The following is a 20,447-nucleotide window of genomic DNA, read 5'->3' on the forward strand; positions in this document are numbered from 1 at the left end:
CCTAGAAGCCAATTTCAGAAAGCTACCAGGATAACTCTTGTCCCTTTAAACCCACAGGTCCTAATGCTCTGGAATAAGCATACCTGGAAGAGGCTTTCCCACTACATTAGATTTATTAATTAGAACAATAAAAATGAAACACTAAAACCTGCCAAAAATAAAAAGAATAAAGCAAAGCAAAAGACATTCAGTAGAATCATCCTGCTCTGTAGTAAGGCTGCAAACAGCTATATCTAGAGCTACAGATATCATTACAGCTGCTGCCTCCAAGCCTCAGGGAGACAGAGAAAGTGCAGATCCATGACCTCACCTTGGCTGCTGGAACCACTCTCCCCCTCACTAGCACTGATGAGCACAAGAAGGAGAACGGGTTAAGTCTGCCACGATCAATTCTCAAACACACTGACAGCCTGAACAGAATTCAAAGTTAAAAATAATGAGCTGCAACATTTATTTTTGGAGGTAAATGGAAAAAAAAATAATAAAAAAAAATAGTAGTTCAGTGCATCTCTAACTCCTGACAGTCTGGCTGGGGATATAAGCAGAGCAAGTGCCTGGTGGTGCCATCTAGCGAAACCAGGAGCTTGAAAGCAGGAGGACATGCAAGTACACAACATACAATCCTGTTAAGAGAAACCATCCCAAGGGTATGTGTTTTAAATGTCAATCCTTCTATACATCGCGGCATATATATACATAGCAGGCAGATCACCGCAATGACTACTGAACAGCATGCAGTCTGCAGAAGTCCAAACAGAGCACCAGTTAATCTATTCTATCATCACTAAGTCTTTGCGTTTGGGAGCCCTTCAGCCTACTCTGCTCCTTCAAAAGCAACCAAAAGCTCGAACTGACACACACCATCCCATTCTTCCCTCATCCCTCCCAGCCTCATGTAACCAACCACTCCCTTCAAATTTATAACCAGCAAAGGGACTTCTCTCACTGCTGAGAGTTCTTAGCATGTGAGGATTCTTCCCATGGCAATTTAGGAATGTGAAGACAGGGACTCAAGAGTGCCAGAGATGAAAGCAGTGACATCAGAGCCATGTGCTTCTTCCTGCTCCCCAGAGGGGTAAGCAGATGTACTTTATATACAAGTTTCCTTACTGCCTGTGGGAGGAACAGGGCACCAGCAACATCTCTGGTCTATTTTAGATCACTAACATTGATAACACCAGCATAATTCTATACATAACTTAGTATTCAACCCTCTTTCCAGATTTACATTCCACCCACTGATTAGTCTTTCAGTTAATGAAAACTGCAGAGAAGCTAACAGATCCTGTCCAAGTAAAAATCACCCTTTTAGAGCTAGAACTGATCAAATCCAAGCACACTGCAGTAGCTGGTCACATGGGCATCCTGTAGAACGCCCACAGGAATCCAAATGACTCTGATTATAGCCTGAAATAAGGCTTTTTTCTCCCCTGCCACGTCAGGAAAAACCACCACTTTGACAGCACAACTCATACAGGCTCCATGTACCAGAAGGCAAACTCACCCCAAAAAGGAGAATCAGCAGCAGGCTCTATAAAGGCTGGGAAGAAAAACCAAAACATTGCTGGATACAGGTGATTTCCAACTGAAGGTCTCGCTGTTCTTCTTCTAGACAGTAGTTAACTGATCTGTTCAGCCCAGCTGTATTTGAGCAGTCAGACAGATCCATACCAGCTGCCCTGAGGGATAGCCTGGGCTCATTCCCCTGGGAAGTGCCTTCCTGGTCCATCCTGGAGAGATGCAGGAACTTCCCTGCCAGAAGCCTGGACATTCCAGAAGTACAACTTTGCACTACGTTTATTAGCACAGTGACAGGGCAATATATGAAAAGACTATTCCCCCAACCCCAGGACTATGGTCAGGCACATGCATGGTTTTTGGTGTTACTCTCAACTGCACAGACACCTGCACTCTAATGACCTGATCTGTTATTGCCATTAATGGGTAACAAAAAAGAAGTTGAATCAGGTCACGCCAAGCATTTTAAAAGAAGCATGGTCAATAGGTCAAGGGAGGCGATTCTGCCACTCGACTCTGCTCTCCCGAGACCTCACCTGGAGTGCTGTGTCCAACTGCTGAATCCCCAACATAAGAATGATATGAAACTTTTGGAATGTGTCCAGAAGAGGGCTGCAAAGGTGATCATCTGAGAGAGTTGAGGTTGTTCAAACTGAAGAAGAGAAGGGTCCAGGGAGACCACATAAGAGCCTTCCAGTACCTGAAGGGGACCTACATGAAAGTTAGGGAGGGGCTTTTTAACAGGGACATGTAGTGATAGGATGAGGGGCAATGGCTTTGAATTGGAAGAGGGAAGATATAGAATACACATTAGGAAGAAATTCTTCATCATGAAGGTGGTGAGGCACTGGCACAGGTTGCCCAGGGAAGTTGTGGATGCCCCATCCCTGGCGGTGTTCAAGGCCAGGTTGGATGGGGCCTTGGGCAGCCTGATCTAGTGAGGTGTCCCTGCCCATGGCAGGGGGGTTGGAACTGGATGATCTTTAAGGACCCTTCCAATTCAAACCGTTCTATGATTCCCACAGCAGTTTGTGGCCTATCCATATCCAAAAAACACCTGGTTTCTCTTATCCAACCAACCTCAACCATGAGATGTCCCTGCAGCAATGACTTTCCATCAGCAGAAACAACTTTTACTGTCACTGACGCCCTTCAAAGGGCCACATGCACTTCACCCACTCACAAAAAAAAAGTCTCGTAGACTAACCAAGCAGTTTGAGTGGCCAGAAATATTTAAGCTGAGCCTAACAAGCTTGTTCAGCTCACGGGGCAAAGAGCATGACGCTGCAGAGAAGCTGTTGAAGAGGTCTGCAGGCTACCAGGTCAGCCACCTGGCTGCTAGCCCAAGCACAAGAGCAGCAGGAATGGTATTCATTATTTTCTCAATAAGAAGTGACATGTTATGTATCCACAGGCACTTCAGGCTAGAAATACAGTAATTCAGTGTGATAAGATGATAAGTAAGAGGTAAGAAGTTAATGGTGTGGTGCCTTGTTGAACACAGCTTGTCATGCCTCATTAGATTTAAGAGAGTTATCCGAGACTGTGTAATTATCAGAGACAGTAAAACTGTTGTATTAAAGATAAAAGCTAGTATTATAGAGAAATAATTAACTGCTTAATAGGGCATTTACTGTGCAGAGCTACAGCAGGCTGTCTCCAAATTAAACCAGAAAGCCAGCCAAGATTACTGGAGCTTAAATGGGCAGCAGAGTTGTTTGGTAGCTGTGACCCAGAGGTTACGAGGTGATGTTAAATCCACATAAAAGAAGCAGCAGATCCCTGAAAACTCAAGGAGCTGATGAAGTAGTGTTTAAAGCAGCACTGTGCTTTAAACACATGAACAACCACAGCTGAAAAAAGCTTAGCAGAAAGGCTGAAGTCTCCCTCGCTCTTCTCAAAACGTGTCTCCACCCACTGGAGTCAACTCTGTTTTCCACTGGCTGTAGGCAGGGGTTTGCTACAACAGCACAGGCAAAATAAGACTTCAGGGTGGATTGATCTAAAAAACATGTGATATTTAAGTTCTATCACCTACGGCCAATAAAAAAAAAAAATTGAGTTTAGTGCACACAGAGCTGCACAAGATGGAAGAGAACACCCATCCAATTAGGTTAAAAATGAGACTAGCATGTACTAGTCCACACCAGAAGACATCAGGAATTTGTCTTCCCAACAGTGCTACCAGCCAGAGCGCTGATATTTTAACTCTGCTTCCCTTCTCAGCTTTGTTTATCTGTAAAGCAAGATGGTTTTTGCAAGGAAGCAATGTTACCACACATCTCTATAACTAAGTGATCCTCCCAACCTGCCATGTATCTGCATACCTATTTATGAAAGCAGTAAGGACCTCGTCAGAGCCCAGGAAAGCACATATACCTCAGCTTTCCAAGATGCATTTGCTCCGGAAAGACCCACATGTTAGTCAGACTTTTTAAGTCTTTGCAAGCTACACACACACAAAGTAAGGACTCCTGATCTCATTTCATGCCTCTTCACATCACCACTAAACAGGAAGCCAGTCCCAGTAACATGAAGTCAGTAAAGTTCACACAAACCTGAAGATTCTCTCCCCAGATCTTTCTAAGGGGAAGAAAACAGCAGTGGAAGTACAGTCAAGCTTTCAGACAATGCTTCTTTTAGACTTCAAAGCTAAAGAGCCTCAAAGCTGAATGCAACTTGGGAACGATCGCTCCAGAGCTGACCTCAAGCAGGGAAACTTGAGAAATCAGCCTCAACTCACAGTTCCGCTCGTGGTGTTAAGTCTTGATATTTGCAGCATGTTTAAGGGGGGTCCTAGCTAGTGTGGACAGCCTACCCAATTGCCACTTTTGTCACAGAGCAGAGCTGCTTGTGTTCTGAAGAGCAGCAAATCTGGGAGACGTGTCAAATCAACTACCTCTTTGAAGGCACAAAACCACCCAGCAGGGCTTACTGCTGCTGTAGAGACACCACAAGTTGATGAGAGAGGCTGGGTGAAATTAAGCTGAACACACCGTGTTCATGGCTGAGGGTCCTCGTAACACAGCGGGATGCGACAGCAAGCACATGGAAAAAACAGGGTGCTAAATAGAGGAAGATGGGAGACTGCTTGTCCAGGCTCTTCCTGTAGGACTCAACCCTGCACTGAAACTATTGCAATCTGATCCTGAATTATTCCATTTACATTTCAATTAACATTAAAGTGGCTGGATGTCAACAGTAAAGTAAAAATGAAGCCTTTCTGAAAGAAATGCAAAGATAGTCCCCAAGAACAATAAAAGGAAGCCTCCTTTAAGTTGTAACCCGAAGCACACAGACTGCTTCAAGGCACACAGCCCTGGTGAAGCCTGATGGTGAAGTTTTGTGTGATCATTTGCCACATGGTCCTAAGCATGGCAGGAAAAGGCTGGGCAGATAGGAAGATGCTTCCAGAAGAGTCATGAGAAAGGGACCCAGGTCTATCCCATTAAACAGGTGTAAAGCATCGTGGAGATGAACAGCCTGCCTTCTTGAATTGGTGTCCTCTTGAATTATGACTCACTCTCCACTGGGCTGTGGTTACTGCAGATAAAGAGCCATGAACACAAACAAAAGGGAAGGAAGATGAGTGACAATTTGAGAGACATACCCTGCCCTGACTGAGAAAAAGGGCAGGGCAGGAAATGTGACATTGCCAGGCCCTTCCTCTTCAGTCAAGGACAATAAAGATCATACACACTTGGAATTCCCCAAGGATCACCAGGTTGGGTGGAAGTTAGACATCTGAATAAGAACCTGTGAAATGTAAAATCAAAGTAAAATAAAGTGTTTGGGAGGTGAGTCTTTCATCACAAATCCATAAATAGTGAGAAAACTCTAATATAAAAGCTCAATGACAGCCATCCTCACTTTTTTTTTTTAAGGTAATAAAAAGTAGGTATTTATTATGGCATTTTCTTGATGCAGTAGAAAAGGGACAGCTTTGCCTGCCCTAGACATCCTGAAATTACCTCAATCTGCAGCAATGCTGTCCCATACTCTACTTTCGCTTTTATGATAATCAGATAATTTGTATAATCAATTAAGACAAATGACAGCAGCAACCACCCAATTCCCCCTTGCTGTTCCTCATCCCATCCATGGTGGGGTCCTCCCACATGCAGTGTCCTTCCTGCATCCCCCATACACCCTACACTGCATTCAGACAGCTCCAATGCCAGGGTGTGCATCAGCACAGGTGCCTTTTACCCTTTTTAGAAATAATAACTTTAATCCTGGCAGAATTAGCTGCAGTAACCAGTTGCTGATTAGCGAAAGACTCCTAGTTAAAGTTTCCACAAAATCAAAGGCTGAAAGCCATCTCAATAGAAGTTTAAATATATCTGGGTGACAATCAGACCATCTCCTTTATAAATCTCACTGCCATCAACTTAGGGATTCAAAAGTCGAGGTCTGAAGGGAGACCTTGACTTAAAGCTTTTAGGACTTTTATTTACAGGAGATGGAAGCCTGACCCCATCAGCTCAGTGGAAGGCTCCAGGCTAGGAATACTGAAAACGAACATTAGAAGCACTCAGAGAAAGTGCTGCAGCGTTAATGCACTTAATTTGTGAATGGTCCACCAAAAATAAAGGCTACAATGCCCAGAACTGGTTACACTGTCACCTGCTTCTTAAAGAAGAGCCTAAGTCTGGAGCAAAATTGCACTAGCAAGAGAGACGGGACTTTGTTTCTGGCCTCTGCAGATGAGGACTTGGAGCTACTGTACCACGGAGGAAACAAACTCTTCTCCTACCATCCACCATGTTATTTATAGGCACTATAGTCTCTAATAACACATTTCAACCTGCTTTGAAGCACACACCCTTTCCCAGGCTTTTTCCAAGACCCAGGCAGGAAAGAAGCCAATATGCAGGATGCAGAGACCAAAACCCCGGGGGATGCGCTATTCTTAGCCTGTCCATGCAGCTACTCAGACAGCTCGACCCGTGGCACAATGGGAGGAAGCAGCAGCCACTGTTTGCAGACAGTAGCCAACACGCTACTTGTGAGGTAGGTGAACACCCAAGCTGGAAAGGCTTAAAACATACCTTCCACCAGTTCAGGGAGCAGCAACAGTCTTATTGATGGTTTAAGGAGATGGGTTGCTACTGACTTATATCCTCCAGTCAGCATTAGATGTATTTCTTTAGTCATTTCCTCCCAGATACCCCTGTACCAATGCTTCAAAGCATGTTAAGCGCCTGTATCAAAAGTAGCAGAGGGGATAGTTTAGGGATGGGACAGGAATCAAGGATATGTTCTAGGTTATCTCTGGGTCTGCAAGACATGGGGCAGCAGGGAAGTATATAAATTGAACTAACTCCTAACAAAGATATCCAATTATTGCTGGGCTACTCTACAGCACCTTTCAGATAAGAAGGGTTTATACCATGTTAGAGCAGTCTGACTTGCAAGAGGAGCCTTTGCGCTGTGCAGCGGAGCTCCCAGGCTGAGGAGGAGGACCACAAGAAATAGTTCTGCATTTTCCTAACAGAACAAAAAAAAGACTTGGACACTGTTCCTCCCTGAAATCTCACCTGCTTCTCCTCTTTCTCTTGTGTAGTTCCTGATATTTAGTCCATCTATTCCTACGCCCTACACAAATCCAGAATCATCTGCAGGTCCAGAGCATGGTAAGCTCCAGAACCCACAGAACAGCACCACTTCTCCATCGTCCCCTCTACAGACACATGCCCAGAATCTCAGCTGGAGTATTCTTCCATCTGGGGATTGCTAACTGCCCAAATGAAGGCCACACAGTACTTCACCGTGGTTCTCAGTTTTAAGCTCTACCCTGTGCGTCTCTTTTCTATGCAGATTTTTACATCTGTCATTATAGCCAAGTGCCAGGTGGTCATAAAACCACAGCTTTGAGATATGCAAATCATGACCGATACTTGTTATTGACAACAGGGCTTATTATGCAATGACATAATAGGTCTTACAGGAGATCTGGACTGGGCTCCAGATCAAACTCAGAGTGTTTTATTTAACTCTGTCCTGAGGGAGGATAGTGACTCTTGCCATCACTACATTTCAAGTGAGTTCCTTGAAAAGTGGGTTTTAAATAGGGAATGCTGTATCTTCACACCAAAAGTTCCAAGATCATGAAGAGAACATACTTCAAGAATGAGGTGACACAGCTGGGCTTGTTATCATTAAAGTCTGTCTGCCATACAGTTGTCTCACAAATGCTGTTAAAAAAGCAGCTGGAATATTTAACAGACTCCTTAAGGCTTTACTTGTTCCATCTCTTAACTACAGAAAACTCTTTACCCTGTAAAAGTTTCTTGTACAGAATTAAAGGTCAGCTATAATATCAACTGTCCACCACATTTTGCAGAACCAATTCAGCAAGCTGCTCCACAGCCCTTTTTTAACAGGTAATTTTTCATGCAGTTCTAGTTTGCCAGCTCATTCCTCAGCTCACCTAACCCATTTGTTCCTTCAGAAACCAGGAACCTCACAGTCCTCACTTAGCATACAGCTTTCACAGCTTGGTTTAGCTGTTCAAAAGGTGACTTCCAAGAAGAGGTCAACTTAATCAAGAGCTGAAATTCAAAAAGCTTTGCAGAAAGCCACATTCAGCTTAATAAAGCACATCAAGCACTGTGCAGATCTTCCACCTTACAAAGCACAACTTACGTTTCCAAGCTCAGACAGTTTTCAGATGTATTGAAGCAGAAGGAACATGTCTTGAGAGTTCCGCCATATGCAGCTTCTTGCTTAGCCCACAAACCTACATGCAAATTGACTACCACAGTTCACAAAGCCCTGTGCTTCACACCTCCTGACACAGAGCTAACTTTTGTGGGTTTGTTTTCCACTAGAAGGAAAAGCATCTGCGGTTGTGAAGTTCCCATTTAAAAGTACATGTGTGAATAATCAGAATCACACACAGTTACGCATCTCTATTAGAGGAAGCAAATCAGCAAAGCTGGGGCACAGTGAGCATACAGTGCTCTCATGTCCTGAGCAAATTTATTTCAAAACAGGATGGAAGTCTGGACAGATCAAGTGATCTAGCATTTATTTCTTCTCTTTCCTGACATGCACTCCTATTTCCAAACATCCTTATGAGAGATTTTCAGGGTAAAAGCCAAACCACTACATAGGAAGCACTCAGGATAATTCTGAAGCACTGAAACAGTGCTGCAATTCAAAGTATGTATAGCAACAGGACTGAATTTAGCACTGGGGCAGGATCACTGAATGGTTTGGGCTGGAAGGGACCTTTAAAGGTCATCTAGTCCAACTCCCCTGCAGTGAACAGAAAAATCCTCAATTCAGTTGGGTTGCTCATAGCCCGAATCCGATCTTGAACGTTTCTAGGGATGGGGCATCCATCATCTCTCTCGGCAACCCGTTCCAGTGTTTCACCACTCTTATCATAAAAAATTTCTTCCCAATATCTAGTCTTAAACCACCCTCCTTTAGTTTAAAGCCACTGTTCTATTGCTGCAAGGCTTACTAAGAACTCACAAAAGGTTGCTTAAGGTTATTCATCTTAGGCAGATGAGTACCACAGCTTCCACCAATCCTTCTCAAGTGCTTCCATACACTAGGATGCAGTTTCCCATTTCCACTAGCCAATTGTCACCACCCTGGAGAAAACCGCACATGGAGCTTGGAAATCTATGGGGACCAGGAAGACACCAGCAGTGGCGCAATATTTCTATTCTTTACTGGGAATATTCCACCACAGTCAACAGCCACTGCTTCTTTCACAGTCAGTCTGGCAAACTCCTGTCCTGTGGTCCTGCCTCAAAACAAGCTGCTTGGAACAGAGTATAAACCATCACCACGCCCTACCTGGGGGTTCAGCACCAGGAGCCCCATCACAAACAGCTCTCTGCCTTCTCAGGCTAAGCTCAAGACAAGATGTACTAGATGAATGCATCCAGCAGTGATGTGCAAAAGGATGTAAAGGGACACTGCTGTCGTATTAGGCAGGATCAGGACATTTTCAGAAGCTGAAAACCAGGTTTCCCCGTGCAAAGAGGGCTATGAAGCTGCCTTCAAAAGAGTTAAGTCTATTTTGACAATCGCAGCACAAGTGCAACTAAACCTCATTCAGGAGCTCAGAGGGCTACCAAGCCAGTTTCAGGAAGAGAGGAAATTGAAAGAGAAATGCTCTTAGATGTTTGTGGTAGAAGTTCATGCAGTTTGTGGTAGGGTAGAAAACAAGTACACTAGCTCCAAGGAAAACTTTTCCATTCACAGTAGAGAAAAACATCCAAAAATCTGTTTCTCTTGTACTCCAGTTAATAAAAGGCAGCAGCTATAGTATAGCTAAAATGTCTACATAAGGTCTCCTTTCATTTCCAAGGGTTTTGCTGTTCAGAGTGCAAATCTGGATGACTTTTTGCTAGTCTACAGCCCTCCCCTCTAAAAGAAAAAATGTTTGCACAAATAGCAGCAACTCCAAGGACTCAACCCCCAAATCACACCCAGCATCTACAGCTGAGATAACCACAACATGCCTTCTCCACTCAGCTGAGCGATGACGAAGGCAAAACATGAAAAACTGCTTCAGATAGGATTGCGCAATTACCCACACTCCTTCACGTCATGATCTCAAGTTCTTGCACGGGTAACTGGATTGCTACACACTTGGCTGCTAGACTTTACTGCCTCTTCTTTCAAGCGTTTGTGCCTTAGTTCTTAGCAAGGACACTCACTACGACACTTACTTGGCAAGTGCCCTTACAACTGAAGTGCCTCCAAATTCACCACAGGCAAGCAGAAAGGATAACGACTCACTTAAATTTCATTACCAAATGGGGCAAAGTTACAACCAGAGCAAAAGCCCCAGAGCATATTGTAATTAGGCTCGACTACAACCTTAAAGGCCTTTTTTCTAGCAAAGCAAGAGTGTCTGTAGGACCAAAGAAGCTCTGTCATCACTATTGTTAACTGTAGTTAATCAGAATAATATAACCCCACTAAAAAGCTTTCCCCATCCCCTAATAAGTCTGGGCATCACTTCTAGGTCCTGTTTTCACCACATGAAGGACTCATTTCACATGCCCCACAGCAACGGGGAGCAACCAACCCACTCATATTACCGAGAAACAAGTATTCCCTCTGCTACCCAAGAACTTCTGCTCTAAATTGACCTTTTCAGTAGCCTTTGCAACAGACTAAACTGGCCTCAAGAAACCTAGCGGACTGTTGGAATAAAACTTCAAAACATAAGTGAGAGCATCATTTTGCCACAATATTCTCCTCCAGGACTGCACATGAACTGTGCTTCCTACAACCCAGACACACACTAGACACAGCATCAGTTCAGACAACCATATAAGACTGACTTCCTCCTCCCCTGGGTTCTCCTAGCAGGTTAGGCAGGAGACAGTCATTCCGCAGCCTCAAGAGACCCAAGTTCAAAGGCGTGAATGGTGCTGATAGCACATCAATCTGTCCTTACTGCCATGGGCCACACATGGGACCCACACTGTGTATGAATATTCTCGGGGAGCACAGCCCACTCCACCTGCAAAACTTTGCAGAACACCACGTTATTGTGAGTCCTAGTTCCTCTAGACATTTTCAAGTGCTCTGAACAACATATGCACTATTTAGAAATCTTATCTACTCAAATTCAGATGCCCCTACAGCTAAGCTGAATTGATACTTTAAAGTAGAAGGAATGCAAAAGGCATTGGCTTGGATTCAGATAGGAACTGAATTTCAACCCGCTGACCTGTAAGACGGAGCAAGTTGGCCTCTAACATCCCATTAAAGCAGGAATCACAGACGTACAAACAACAGAAATATACACCCAGGAGTGTCACAGTACTGAAGAAGTATCAAAGAAGGGCTGATGCTGAATTCGGTGACAGCAACGACCCAAGATGTAGTCATCCAGCTGGGACTGCCCAACCTTACACTGGACTGGATGGAATGAAGATGTAAATCATGGTTCCCAGGAAGCTTTTTGACCACACACACATCACCACCAGCTCAAAAGGTTCCCTGACATCCCAGACGCTGGAACCTTTTCCTCCTCCAGAGGCTGCCGACTCAACTGGCCACACGAAGAGCCCAAAAGATGCTTCAAAGCAAGTTACCACCTAAAATAAAGTTGTTGGTAAGCCCACTACAACTATCATGAGTTAGAAGGTAGAAACAGCCCCACCAGCAGATCTGAGAAAGCCTCCAGTTGGGAATATGCGAATGTGGCACAGATAAGGAGCAGCTGGGGTGAATTAAGAGACCACCAGCCCAGCTGCAGCCAGAGGAGGTGCTGCGGTTGAGATCCCAGGGCTGTAAACACATCTGCTTCGGGGATCCCAGCCAGCAGTTACCTCCACAGCTTTAGTCACTGAGCCGATTCACAACGAAACCACACAGGATCAGCTTTCAGTTTCTCTTCATTAACCAAGAGGTTGTTAATGTTCAAGGAAATATTAGCCCTTGCACCAGGGGGAGGACAACAGTTAGCCCACGGCTGATGATTTGACAGCAGGAGTTACAAAGCTTTCATCTATAGGAGTATTTTGATATGATTAACTGATATCCTTGTTTTTACGGGACACCTCATGGAGTTTACGGGCCAATTAACCCGTACACAAATCACTAAAGGGAATAGAAACACCAAATTAATCTCTTCTTGCTGTCAATATTTGGTGAAACACAAGAGGTGACGCGTCGCAACTGGGCAACTCCAGCTGGAAAAAAGCTATGGGATATCGCAGGGAGAACTTGTCGCAGTTTTCCCTGGCAGCTTGACCTTGACTGTAGTGCTGGAGCCTTCGAAAGCAGTTTCCAAAAGCCAAAGCGAGCCTGAAAAATCTGCAGCTCCTCAGCCAGAAAACTTGAAGTTTTAGTTCACCATCACGGCAATGAAAACAGATTGAGTTCTGGCATGTTATTCGAAGTGTGTTAAACCACTTAACCGAAGAGAGGAGCAACGCACACGTCGCTCTGAGTAAAATGCAGCTACAGCACAAAGCAACAGTAATTTTTTCTCAAGTCTTTCACTCTCAGTGTTCCCCATCATTTACTCAGCTGCTTTCTCTCCGTCCCATCCCTTGGCAGTCATCAGTGAAACACATTCTCCCCGCCACCTCCCTCCTCCGGCCTCTAAAACTTCGCTTCCACCGTGAAGTCAAACAAAACAACATCACAATTCAATTAAAGGCGCTATCGCTCGAAGCGAGCGGCGCTGCCTCTGACACCCACCCCGCTTTTGTCAGCTTCTCCCTTGTAAATCACCGAGTTAATACCATTAGCATTGACCCTTCATTAAAGTTTTCTAAGTGACTGCGTAATCGCTCAGGCAAGCGGAGCCTCTGCGGATCACAGCTGCGAGTTTGCGGGGCTTTACCAGCAGATTAAGGTTGGAAAGGAGAGTTCGAAGAACAAGCAGCGGGCGCTTTAACCGCCGGCTTAGTTTTAGCCGCAAACTACCGCGCTGCTTTAAGTCCTACAGGTAGATAAGGCAGAGCGAGACGCTCGTTAGGAATAAACAGGTTCGCACGCCCCCGAGCAGCGCTGGAAGGAGGCAGAGAAGGGGCGGGGGGTCCCCGCCGCGCCGAGCATCCCCCGGTACTCACGCATGAGGGTGCTGAAGGCGCAGAGAGCCAACAGCGCCTGCAGCAGGACGCCGAAGCGCCCCAGCAGAGCGCCGCTGCCGCAGCCGTGCGCGGGGCGGGGGGCGGCCATGGGCACAGCGCGGAGGCACCGAGCGGCCGAGCGCACAAAGCCCGCCCCGAGCAGCCACCGCTGCGGCCACACCCGGGGGCGGGGAGGGGTGGGACCGGCCGGGGTGGGGATGGGGGTGGGGGTGGGGATGGGGGTGAGGGTGAGGGTGGGGACCGAGATGAGGGTGGGGATGGGGATGGGGATGAGGGTGAGGGTGGGGGTGGGGATGGGGATGGGGGTGAGGATGGAGATGAGGGTGGGGATGGGGATGGGGATGAGGGTGAGGGTGGGGGTGGGGATGGGGATGGGGGTGAGGATGGAGATGAGGGTGGGGATGGAGATGAGGGTGGGGATGAGGATGGGGATGGGAGTGAGGGTGAGGATGGGGCTAAGGATAAAGCTAAGGCTAAAGATGGGATGTAATGGGGATAGAATGGGGATGGGGATGAGGATGGGATGTAATGGGGATAGAACGGGGATGGGGATGGGGATGGAATGGGGATGGAACAGTGATGGGGATTGGGATGGGCATGGAGATGGAGATGGAGATGGGGATGGAGATGAGGATGGGGATGGGGATGGGGATAGAGATGAGGATAGGGCTAAGGATAGGATGTAATGGGAGTAGAACGGGGATGGGGATGGAACAGGGATGGGGATGAGGATGAGGGTGGGGCTAAGGATGGGATGTAATGGGGATGGGATGGGGATGGAACGGGGATGGAACGGGGATGGGGATGGGGATGGAGATGAAGATGGGGATGGAGATGAGGATGGAGGTGGAGATAGGAATGGGGTGGGGATGGAATGGGAGTGGGGATGGAGATTGGGAGGGGGTGGAGTTGGGGATGAGGGTGGGGATGGGGATGAGGATGAAGATGAGGATGGAGATGGGGATGAGGATGGGGATGGGGGTGGGGATGGAAAAAGGATAGGGGTGGAATGGGGATTGGTTGAAATGGAGGTGGGGATAGGAGTGGGGATGGAGATAGGGATGGGATGGAATGGAGGTGGGTTTAAGTGGGGATAGAGATTGGGAGGGGATGGGGGTGGGGGTGGGGATGGGGATGAGGATGAAGATGAGGATGGAGATGGGATGAGGGTGGGGATGGGGATGGAACAGGGACAAGGATGGAATGGAGATTGGTTGAAATGGGTGTGGGAATGGGGTGGGGATGGAACGCGGATAGGGATGGAATGGGGATTGGTTGAAATGGGGGTGGGGATGGAGATAGGAATGGAATGGGGATTGGTTGAAATGGGGGTGGGGATAGGGGTAGGGATGGGGATAAGGATGGGTGGAATGAGGATGAGTTGAAATGGGGGTGGGGATGGGGATGGAATGGGTATAGGGATGGGGATGAGGATGAGGATGGAATGGGGATGGGTTGAAATGGGGGTGAGGATGGGGGTGGTGATGAGGATGGGGATGGAATGGGGGTGAGGATGAGGATGGGGGTAGGAGTGGGGATGGGGTGAGCATAGGGATGGAACAGGGATAGGGATAAGGATAGGATGGGATGGAATGGGGATGAGGATGGGGGTAGTGTGGGGATAAGGATGGGGACGAGGGTGAAGATGGGGATGGAAAGGGCATAGAGATAGAGGTAGGGATGGAATGGGGATGTGTTGAAATGGGAATGGAGATGAGGATAGGGATGGGATTGAATGAGGATGGGATGGGATGGGGATGAGGATAGGGATGGGCATAGGGATGGGGACAGAGTTGAAGATGGCAGTGGCAGTGAGGATGGGGTGGAATGGGGATGAGATGAAATCAGGATGAGGAGATGGAGACAGAGACAAAAGTGAAGATGACGGTTGGGACAGGGATGGGGACAGAGGTGTAGACGGAGGTGGCAGTTGGGGCATAGCTGGAGATGGTATGGGGATAGGACAGGGATGGGCATAGAGATGGGGACAGAGACAGAAGTGAAGATGGAGGTGGGGACTGGGAATGAAGAGGGAGGGATGGGAATGAGAACAGGGATGGGGACAGAGGTGAAGTTGGGGGTTGTGGTGGGAATGGGGCAGGAATGGAATGGGAATGAGGATAGGGATGGGCATAGGGATGGGTATGAGGACAGAGGCAGAAGTGTAGATGAAGGTGGGGACAGGAATGGGGGTGGGAAGAGGGATGGAAACAGAGGTGAATATGGAGGTGGTGGTGGGGACGGAAATGGAGGTGGGAATAGTGGTGGTGGTGGTGGTAGGGGCAGTGGTGATGGTGGAGGTGGGGGTAGAAGGTCCCAGCAGAGCTTGGGGTGCTGGGTTGGGGATGGTGGTGGGAACAGGGACAGGGACAGAGGTGAAGATGAAGGTGGGGATGAGGATGGAGGTGGTGGTGGTGAGATGGCTGTGGTAGGGGTGGTTGTGAGGGTGAAGATGGAGGTGGGAGTGGAAGGTTCCAGCAGAGCTTGGGGTGCTGGGTTGGGGATGGTGGTGGGAACAGGGACAGAGATGAAGATGGAGGTGGGGTGATGGTGGGGATAGGGATGGGGATGAGGATGGGGATGCCAGGTGGATGGGGATACTGGGTTGGGGAAGATGGAGATAGTCTCAGCAAGGCTTTTGAGAACTGCGTGGGTGGGTGGGCATGAAACTGACCCAGCAGGGCTTCGGGGGATGTTGGTCTGGGACCGTGGGAGTGGGCAGCAGGGTCAGTGGTGCAGGCATGGCATGAAGATCCCAACAGGGCTTTGGGTGTGCTGGGCTAGGAGAGAATGGAGATAGTGCTGGTCAGAGATTTGATGATGCTGGGCTGGGAGAGCACCAAGTCAGCCCTGGGGCGTTTGGAGGTGCTGTGCTGTGGCTTCCAGTATGTTCAGGACTGGAGCACTTGCCATGGTTAGAGAGGCTGAGGGAGCTGGAGATGAGACAGCTTTAGGGACAGCCCCTAGAAACCTGCTCATCCCTATGAGGAAGAATTAGGAAGACAGGGCCAGGTGCTTCCCAGTGGTGTGCAACAGGAGAACGAGGAACAATGGGCATCATCTGAAATAAGAGAGGATCTGCCTGGATGTAAGGCAAAATGTTTCTCCAGGACAGCAGTGACACAGGCTGCCCAGTGAAGCTGACAGGCTTTGTCTTTGGGGGTTTTCAAGACTCAATTAAACCTTGAGCATCCTGTTCTGTTCTCAGAGCTGACTCTGCTTTAAGCAGAAGGTTGGACCAGTCACCTCCCCAGGTAATTTCCAATGCAGATGACCTTATGCTCCTGTTCCTGTGGTCCATAGCAAGATGTGAGATGTTACAGGGTCTACTGGTGCAGTCAGGATCTCAAACTGCATGCTGAAACCTGTTTTATTGCTACTCTGCTTAATACTGGTCCCATCCCCCTTTACAGCCTCCTCCCCAGAGGGTAGGTTTCGTTTTCTTTCTCATCTCAGTATATTTGAGGCCGTCTTTAGGGAGCACAGAAGTCATGCGGCTGAGTTTTCCTCCCTGACTTTAGGAGCTTGCATTTAGTTACAAAGCCAAAGAGGCTGCAAATCTCATCACGTCATATGACTCCTAGCGCTGGCTTTAAACCCAGTGGTAAATGTTACGAGGCACTTCAGAAAATCATGGGAGCTGGCCTGCTTCCTGAGTAGGTCCTGTTTACAACCTAGAATGGAACTGTTCTATACATGGTCTTGGGAATCCCCTGTCCTGGTGGTGTCGTTAGTGCCAGGCAGTTTGGGCAGAGATTAACCCTGGCCAGACCAGATGGCTGGAGGCTTGTCTCTCCCGCAGCTGCCTGTTGCTGCCTGCTCTGAATTTCCCCAGCCCTTCAGCTAGAATTATAGAACCTTTAAGGTTGGAAAAGACCTCTAAGATCACTGAGTCCAACCTTCAGCCCAACACTACCATGCCTACTAAACCATGCCTCAAAGTCTTCATGCTTTTTGAACACTTCCAGGGATGCAGGCTCCACCGCTTCCCTAGGCAGCCTGTTCCAATGTTTGACCACTCTTTCGGTAAACAACTTTTTTTCTAATATTCCATCTAAACCTTACTGGGCACAACTTGAGGCCATTCCCTCTCATCTTGTCACTCGTTACTTGGGAGAAGAGACAAACACCGATCTTGCTACAACCTCCTTTCAGGTAGTTGTAGGGGGTGATATGGTCTCCCCTCAGCCTTCCCTTCCCCAGGCTACACAATCCCAGTTCCCTCAGCTGCTTCTCATAAGACTTGCTCTCCAGCCCCTTCACCAGTTTTGTTGCCCTTCTCTGGACATACTCCAGCAACTCAATGCCCTTCACGTACCGAGACCAAAACATCTCCTGTTACCACTATGCTGACTCCGCACCACCGAAATAACCCCCCATTAGAAACAGTTCCTCCTCTTCTCATTAGTGAATTGAATTTTGGGTTGATAGACCTTCATTTAGCTCACCGACCTTAATCACGGTTTAATCATAAGTTCAGTCAGCAAGCTGGAAGTTTGATCTTGCAAACTCATTTTCAGCTGATTTTATATGTGTAATTGTTAGCTTCGTAAAAAGGTTCATTCCCCTGGGTTGGTAAATCTGATTGTGTTTTGCAATCAGCCACCTTTATATTAAATTCTGAATCAAATATTAAAGTTGATACTCTTAGAAAAGCCAGCTGAACACACTATATGTGGAAGCATCTATTAAGCAAATACTTACCTTAACACAGATTTACTCAGGCTCTAACATTTTGCATTTTCTCAAATTTCCTGGGCTGCTGCTAAAGAACCGTTTTCAAGAATTGGTTGCTAGATGATTATTTCTCACCTGGGAATTGCCTTGAACTCTATTTGCCCAGGTACGGCGGCGCAGCAATTGGTGAACACACATTAAAAGAAAAAAGACATTTAAACTAGATTGGATATTTCTAAACAAAGTATCATTTTCTATGCGTAACCTGCAAATTATCCGTAAGAGATGGTATCGGTGGATTGCATTTGTATGCACAAGGGGAAAGTTTTCCTAAGCTTCTCTCCCAACCAGTTGTGCCTCCTTTTACTTGCTAGCCCAAGTGACAGTGATTTCTCCCTGCTGCTGCATTCAGCCGTGCAAAGTTGTCTGACACCTTATTTTCAAGTGTTGATACATTTACAAGAGAGCGCAGTACCTCATGTGTGAAAACACACAGGCCATGAGAGGGCAATAAACCGCTTGATTTCAGCCCTCATTTCAGGAGGAGGCAGATATCCTTCAGTCCCAATTGCAGCTTGACCCTTCACCGTGAAATCACAGCTTTGCTTTATCAAAAGCATGATTTGCACTTCAAAATATTTGGATTTTCTGAACCTGTGCAAAAAGCCTTTAAGGCTCAGCTGTAGCTGGGGTGGAGTCTGGGAGTTCTGGCTAAATCCCACTATATTATTTTGGCAACTAGGATGCCCTACAGCTGTGTCTCTGTTTTTTTTTCTCCCTCTCTGCAGATGCACAGAGGCACTGGATCCTGTTTACACCCAGCACCATTCCCAAAGTGAGGGTCCGTCTGGCTGTGAATGATGCCAGCTGCAACCATGGGGGCAGCTAAACCCAAATCATGATTAAATGCCCTCAGATGCCACAGCTCAACTGATTATTTCCTTTAAGGTAATTTTCCTTTGGGGTCGTGGATTTTATCCTGAGTTGATGCACAGCTCTTTCATGAGCAGGGAAGTTCAGAGAGACGTGAGAGAATGTGCTCCGTTATTTGTTCAGGATAAGGGCCTCAAAAGCTGTGCACCAGCGAGAGGCAGTCAGCATTTTCAATAGAGACTGGTGGTGGAGAGCAGCCCTGAAGAGAAGGACTTGGGGAATACCGACGGATGAAAAGCTGGACGTGAGCCAGCAATGTGTGCTTGCAGCCCAGAAGGCCAACCGTGTCACACCAAAAGAAGTGTGACCAGGTCAATGGAGGTGAATCTGCTACTACGCTCTGCTCTCCTGAGACCTCACCTGGACTACTGTGCTCAGTTCTGGATTTCTCAGCATAAGAAGGGCATGGAGGTGTTGGAGCAGATCCAGAGAAGGGCCACAAAAATTATCAGAGAGATGGAACACCTCTCCTACTAGGATGGGCTGAGAGAGTTGGGATTGCTTATCCTGGAGAAGAGAAGACTCTTGGGAGGCCTTTTTGCGATCTTCTGGTACTTAAGGTGGGCCTACAGGAAAGCTGGGGATAGACTTTTTAGCAAAGCCTGTTGTGACATGAGCAGGAATAATGGTTTTAAACTAAGAGAGGGTAGATTTAGATTAAATATGAGGAAGAATTTTTTCACAATGAGGGTAGTGAAACACTGGAACAGGTTGCCCAGGGAGGTAGTAGATGCCTCATCCCTGGGAACGTTCAACGCCAGGATGAATGGAGCTCTAAGCAACCTGATCTAGTTGAAAGTGTCCCTGCTGAGTGCAGGGGCGTTGGTCTAGGTGACCTGGAAAGGTGCCTTCCAACCCAAAGCATTCTATGATTCTATGACTTTCCAGCCAATCTCAGCAGCAAAAGTGGTATGATGACAGAAAAGAGAATAGTCTTGTGATCCTTTCTCTTTTCCCCTAACCTTAGTGGGATAAATGTCTGGAGTGGCTCACAGTGTGTTGATCAGTTCATGCTGGTTTATGTCAATCTATCCATTGATCTTTGTAATCTTACAGACACATTGATGAGAATTATTGATACCATTTGGCAAAACAGTGAAGAAAAGCAAACCAAGTAAGCAGTTATGCAAGAAATTTGCCAAGAACTAGAAATTAATAAAAAAGTCATTAGAGAAAATAAAGACCCAAGAAAATGGAATTTAAACATCAGACCACCTGTGTAAGCTTAAAATCAGAAAAAACAGAACACCAAAGTGGCTTCAAATAACAAGGAATGCAAGAACCAATCCAGGCAATTCAGTACATGCATGAAAGCAAGGGGAAAATGAAGTATGGAGTAAATCTGTGAATTCTCAGGGAGTGGAAAACCAACTAATGGAAACCACAGCAAATATCTCCTCTTATTCATTCTTCAAAGAAGTATTAGCCGTGCTCAGATAACAAGTGAAATTAGTTTCAAATAATGGAAGCAGAGAGGGAGCAGGGCAAGAAAGGGTTAGAAGATGAGAGGCGGCAAGTTGAATATATTCAAGGACCTAAAGATACTCATGCAAGAGTAGCTGTGAAGTGGGAGAGCAAAGCCTGGGCCTTGGGGGTTATCACATGGGAGGTGGTGAGGAGGTTTTCGAGGACTGGGGAAGGGCAACCGCTGTGCTTGTCTGAGAGAGAAGGGAATGAGCATCTGGGGAATCAGAGACCAGCCGTCTTTATTCCAGTAGACAGGAAGATACTATT

At 46.9% G+C, this 20,447-nt stretch overlaps 1 protein-coding gene across 1 annotated transcript in view; it reads right to left on the bottom strand.

Annotated features, from left to right (window-relative positions):
• Positions 1-13,257, bottom strand: part of LOC104066501 (store-operated calcium entry regulator STIMATE) — a 36,682-nt gene extending 23,425 nt beyond the window's left edge. Inside the window, exon 1 of the mRNA XM_054056632.1 lies at positions 13,083-13,257. Within this exon, the coding sequence (XP_053912607.1) occupies positions 13,083-13,191 (109 nt within the window). The 5' untranslated portion in view covers positions 13,192-13,257. The remainder of the gene's footprint in view (positions 1-13,082) is intronic.
• Between the last annotated feature and the right edge of the window lie 7,190 nt (positions 13,258-20,447).

Source organism: Cuculus canorus, chromosome 1 (assembly GCF_017976375.1).
Source record: "Cuculus canorus isolate bCucCan1 chromosome 1, bCucCan1.pri, whole genome shotgun sequence".
NCBI lineage: Eukaryota > Metazoa > Chordata > Aves > Cuculiformes > Cuculidae > Cuculus > Cuculus canorus.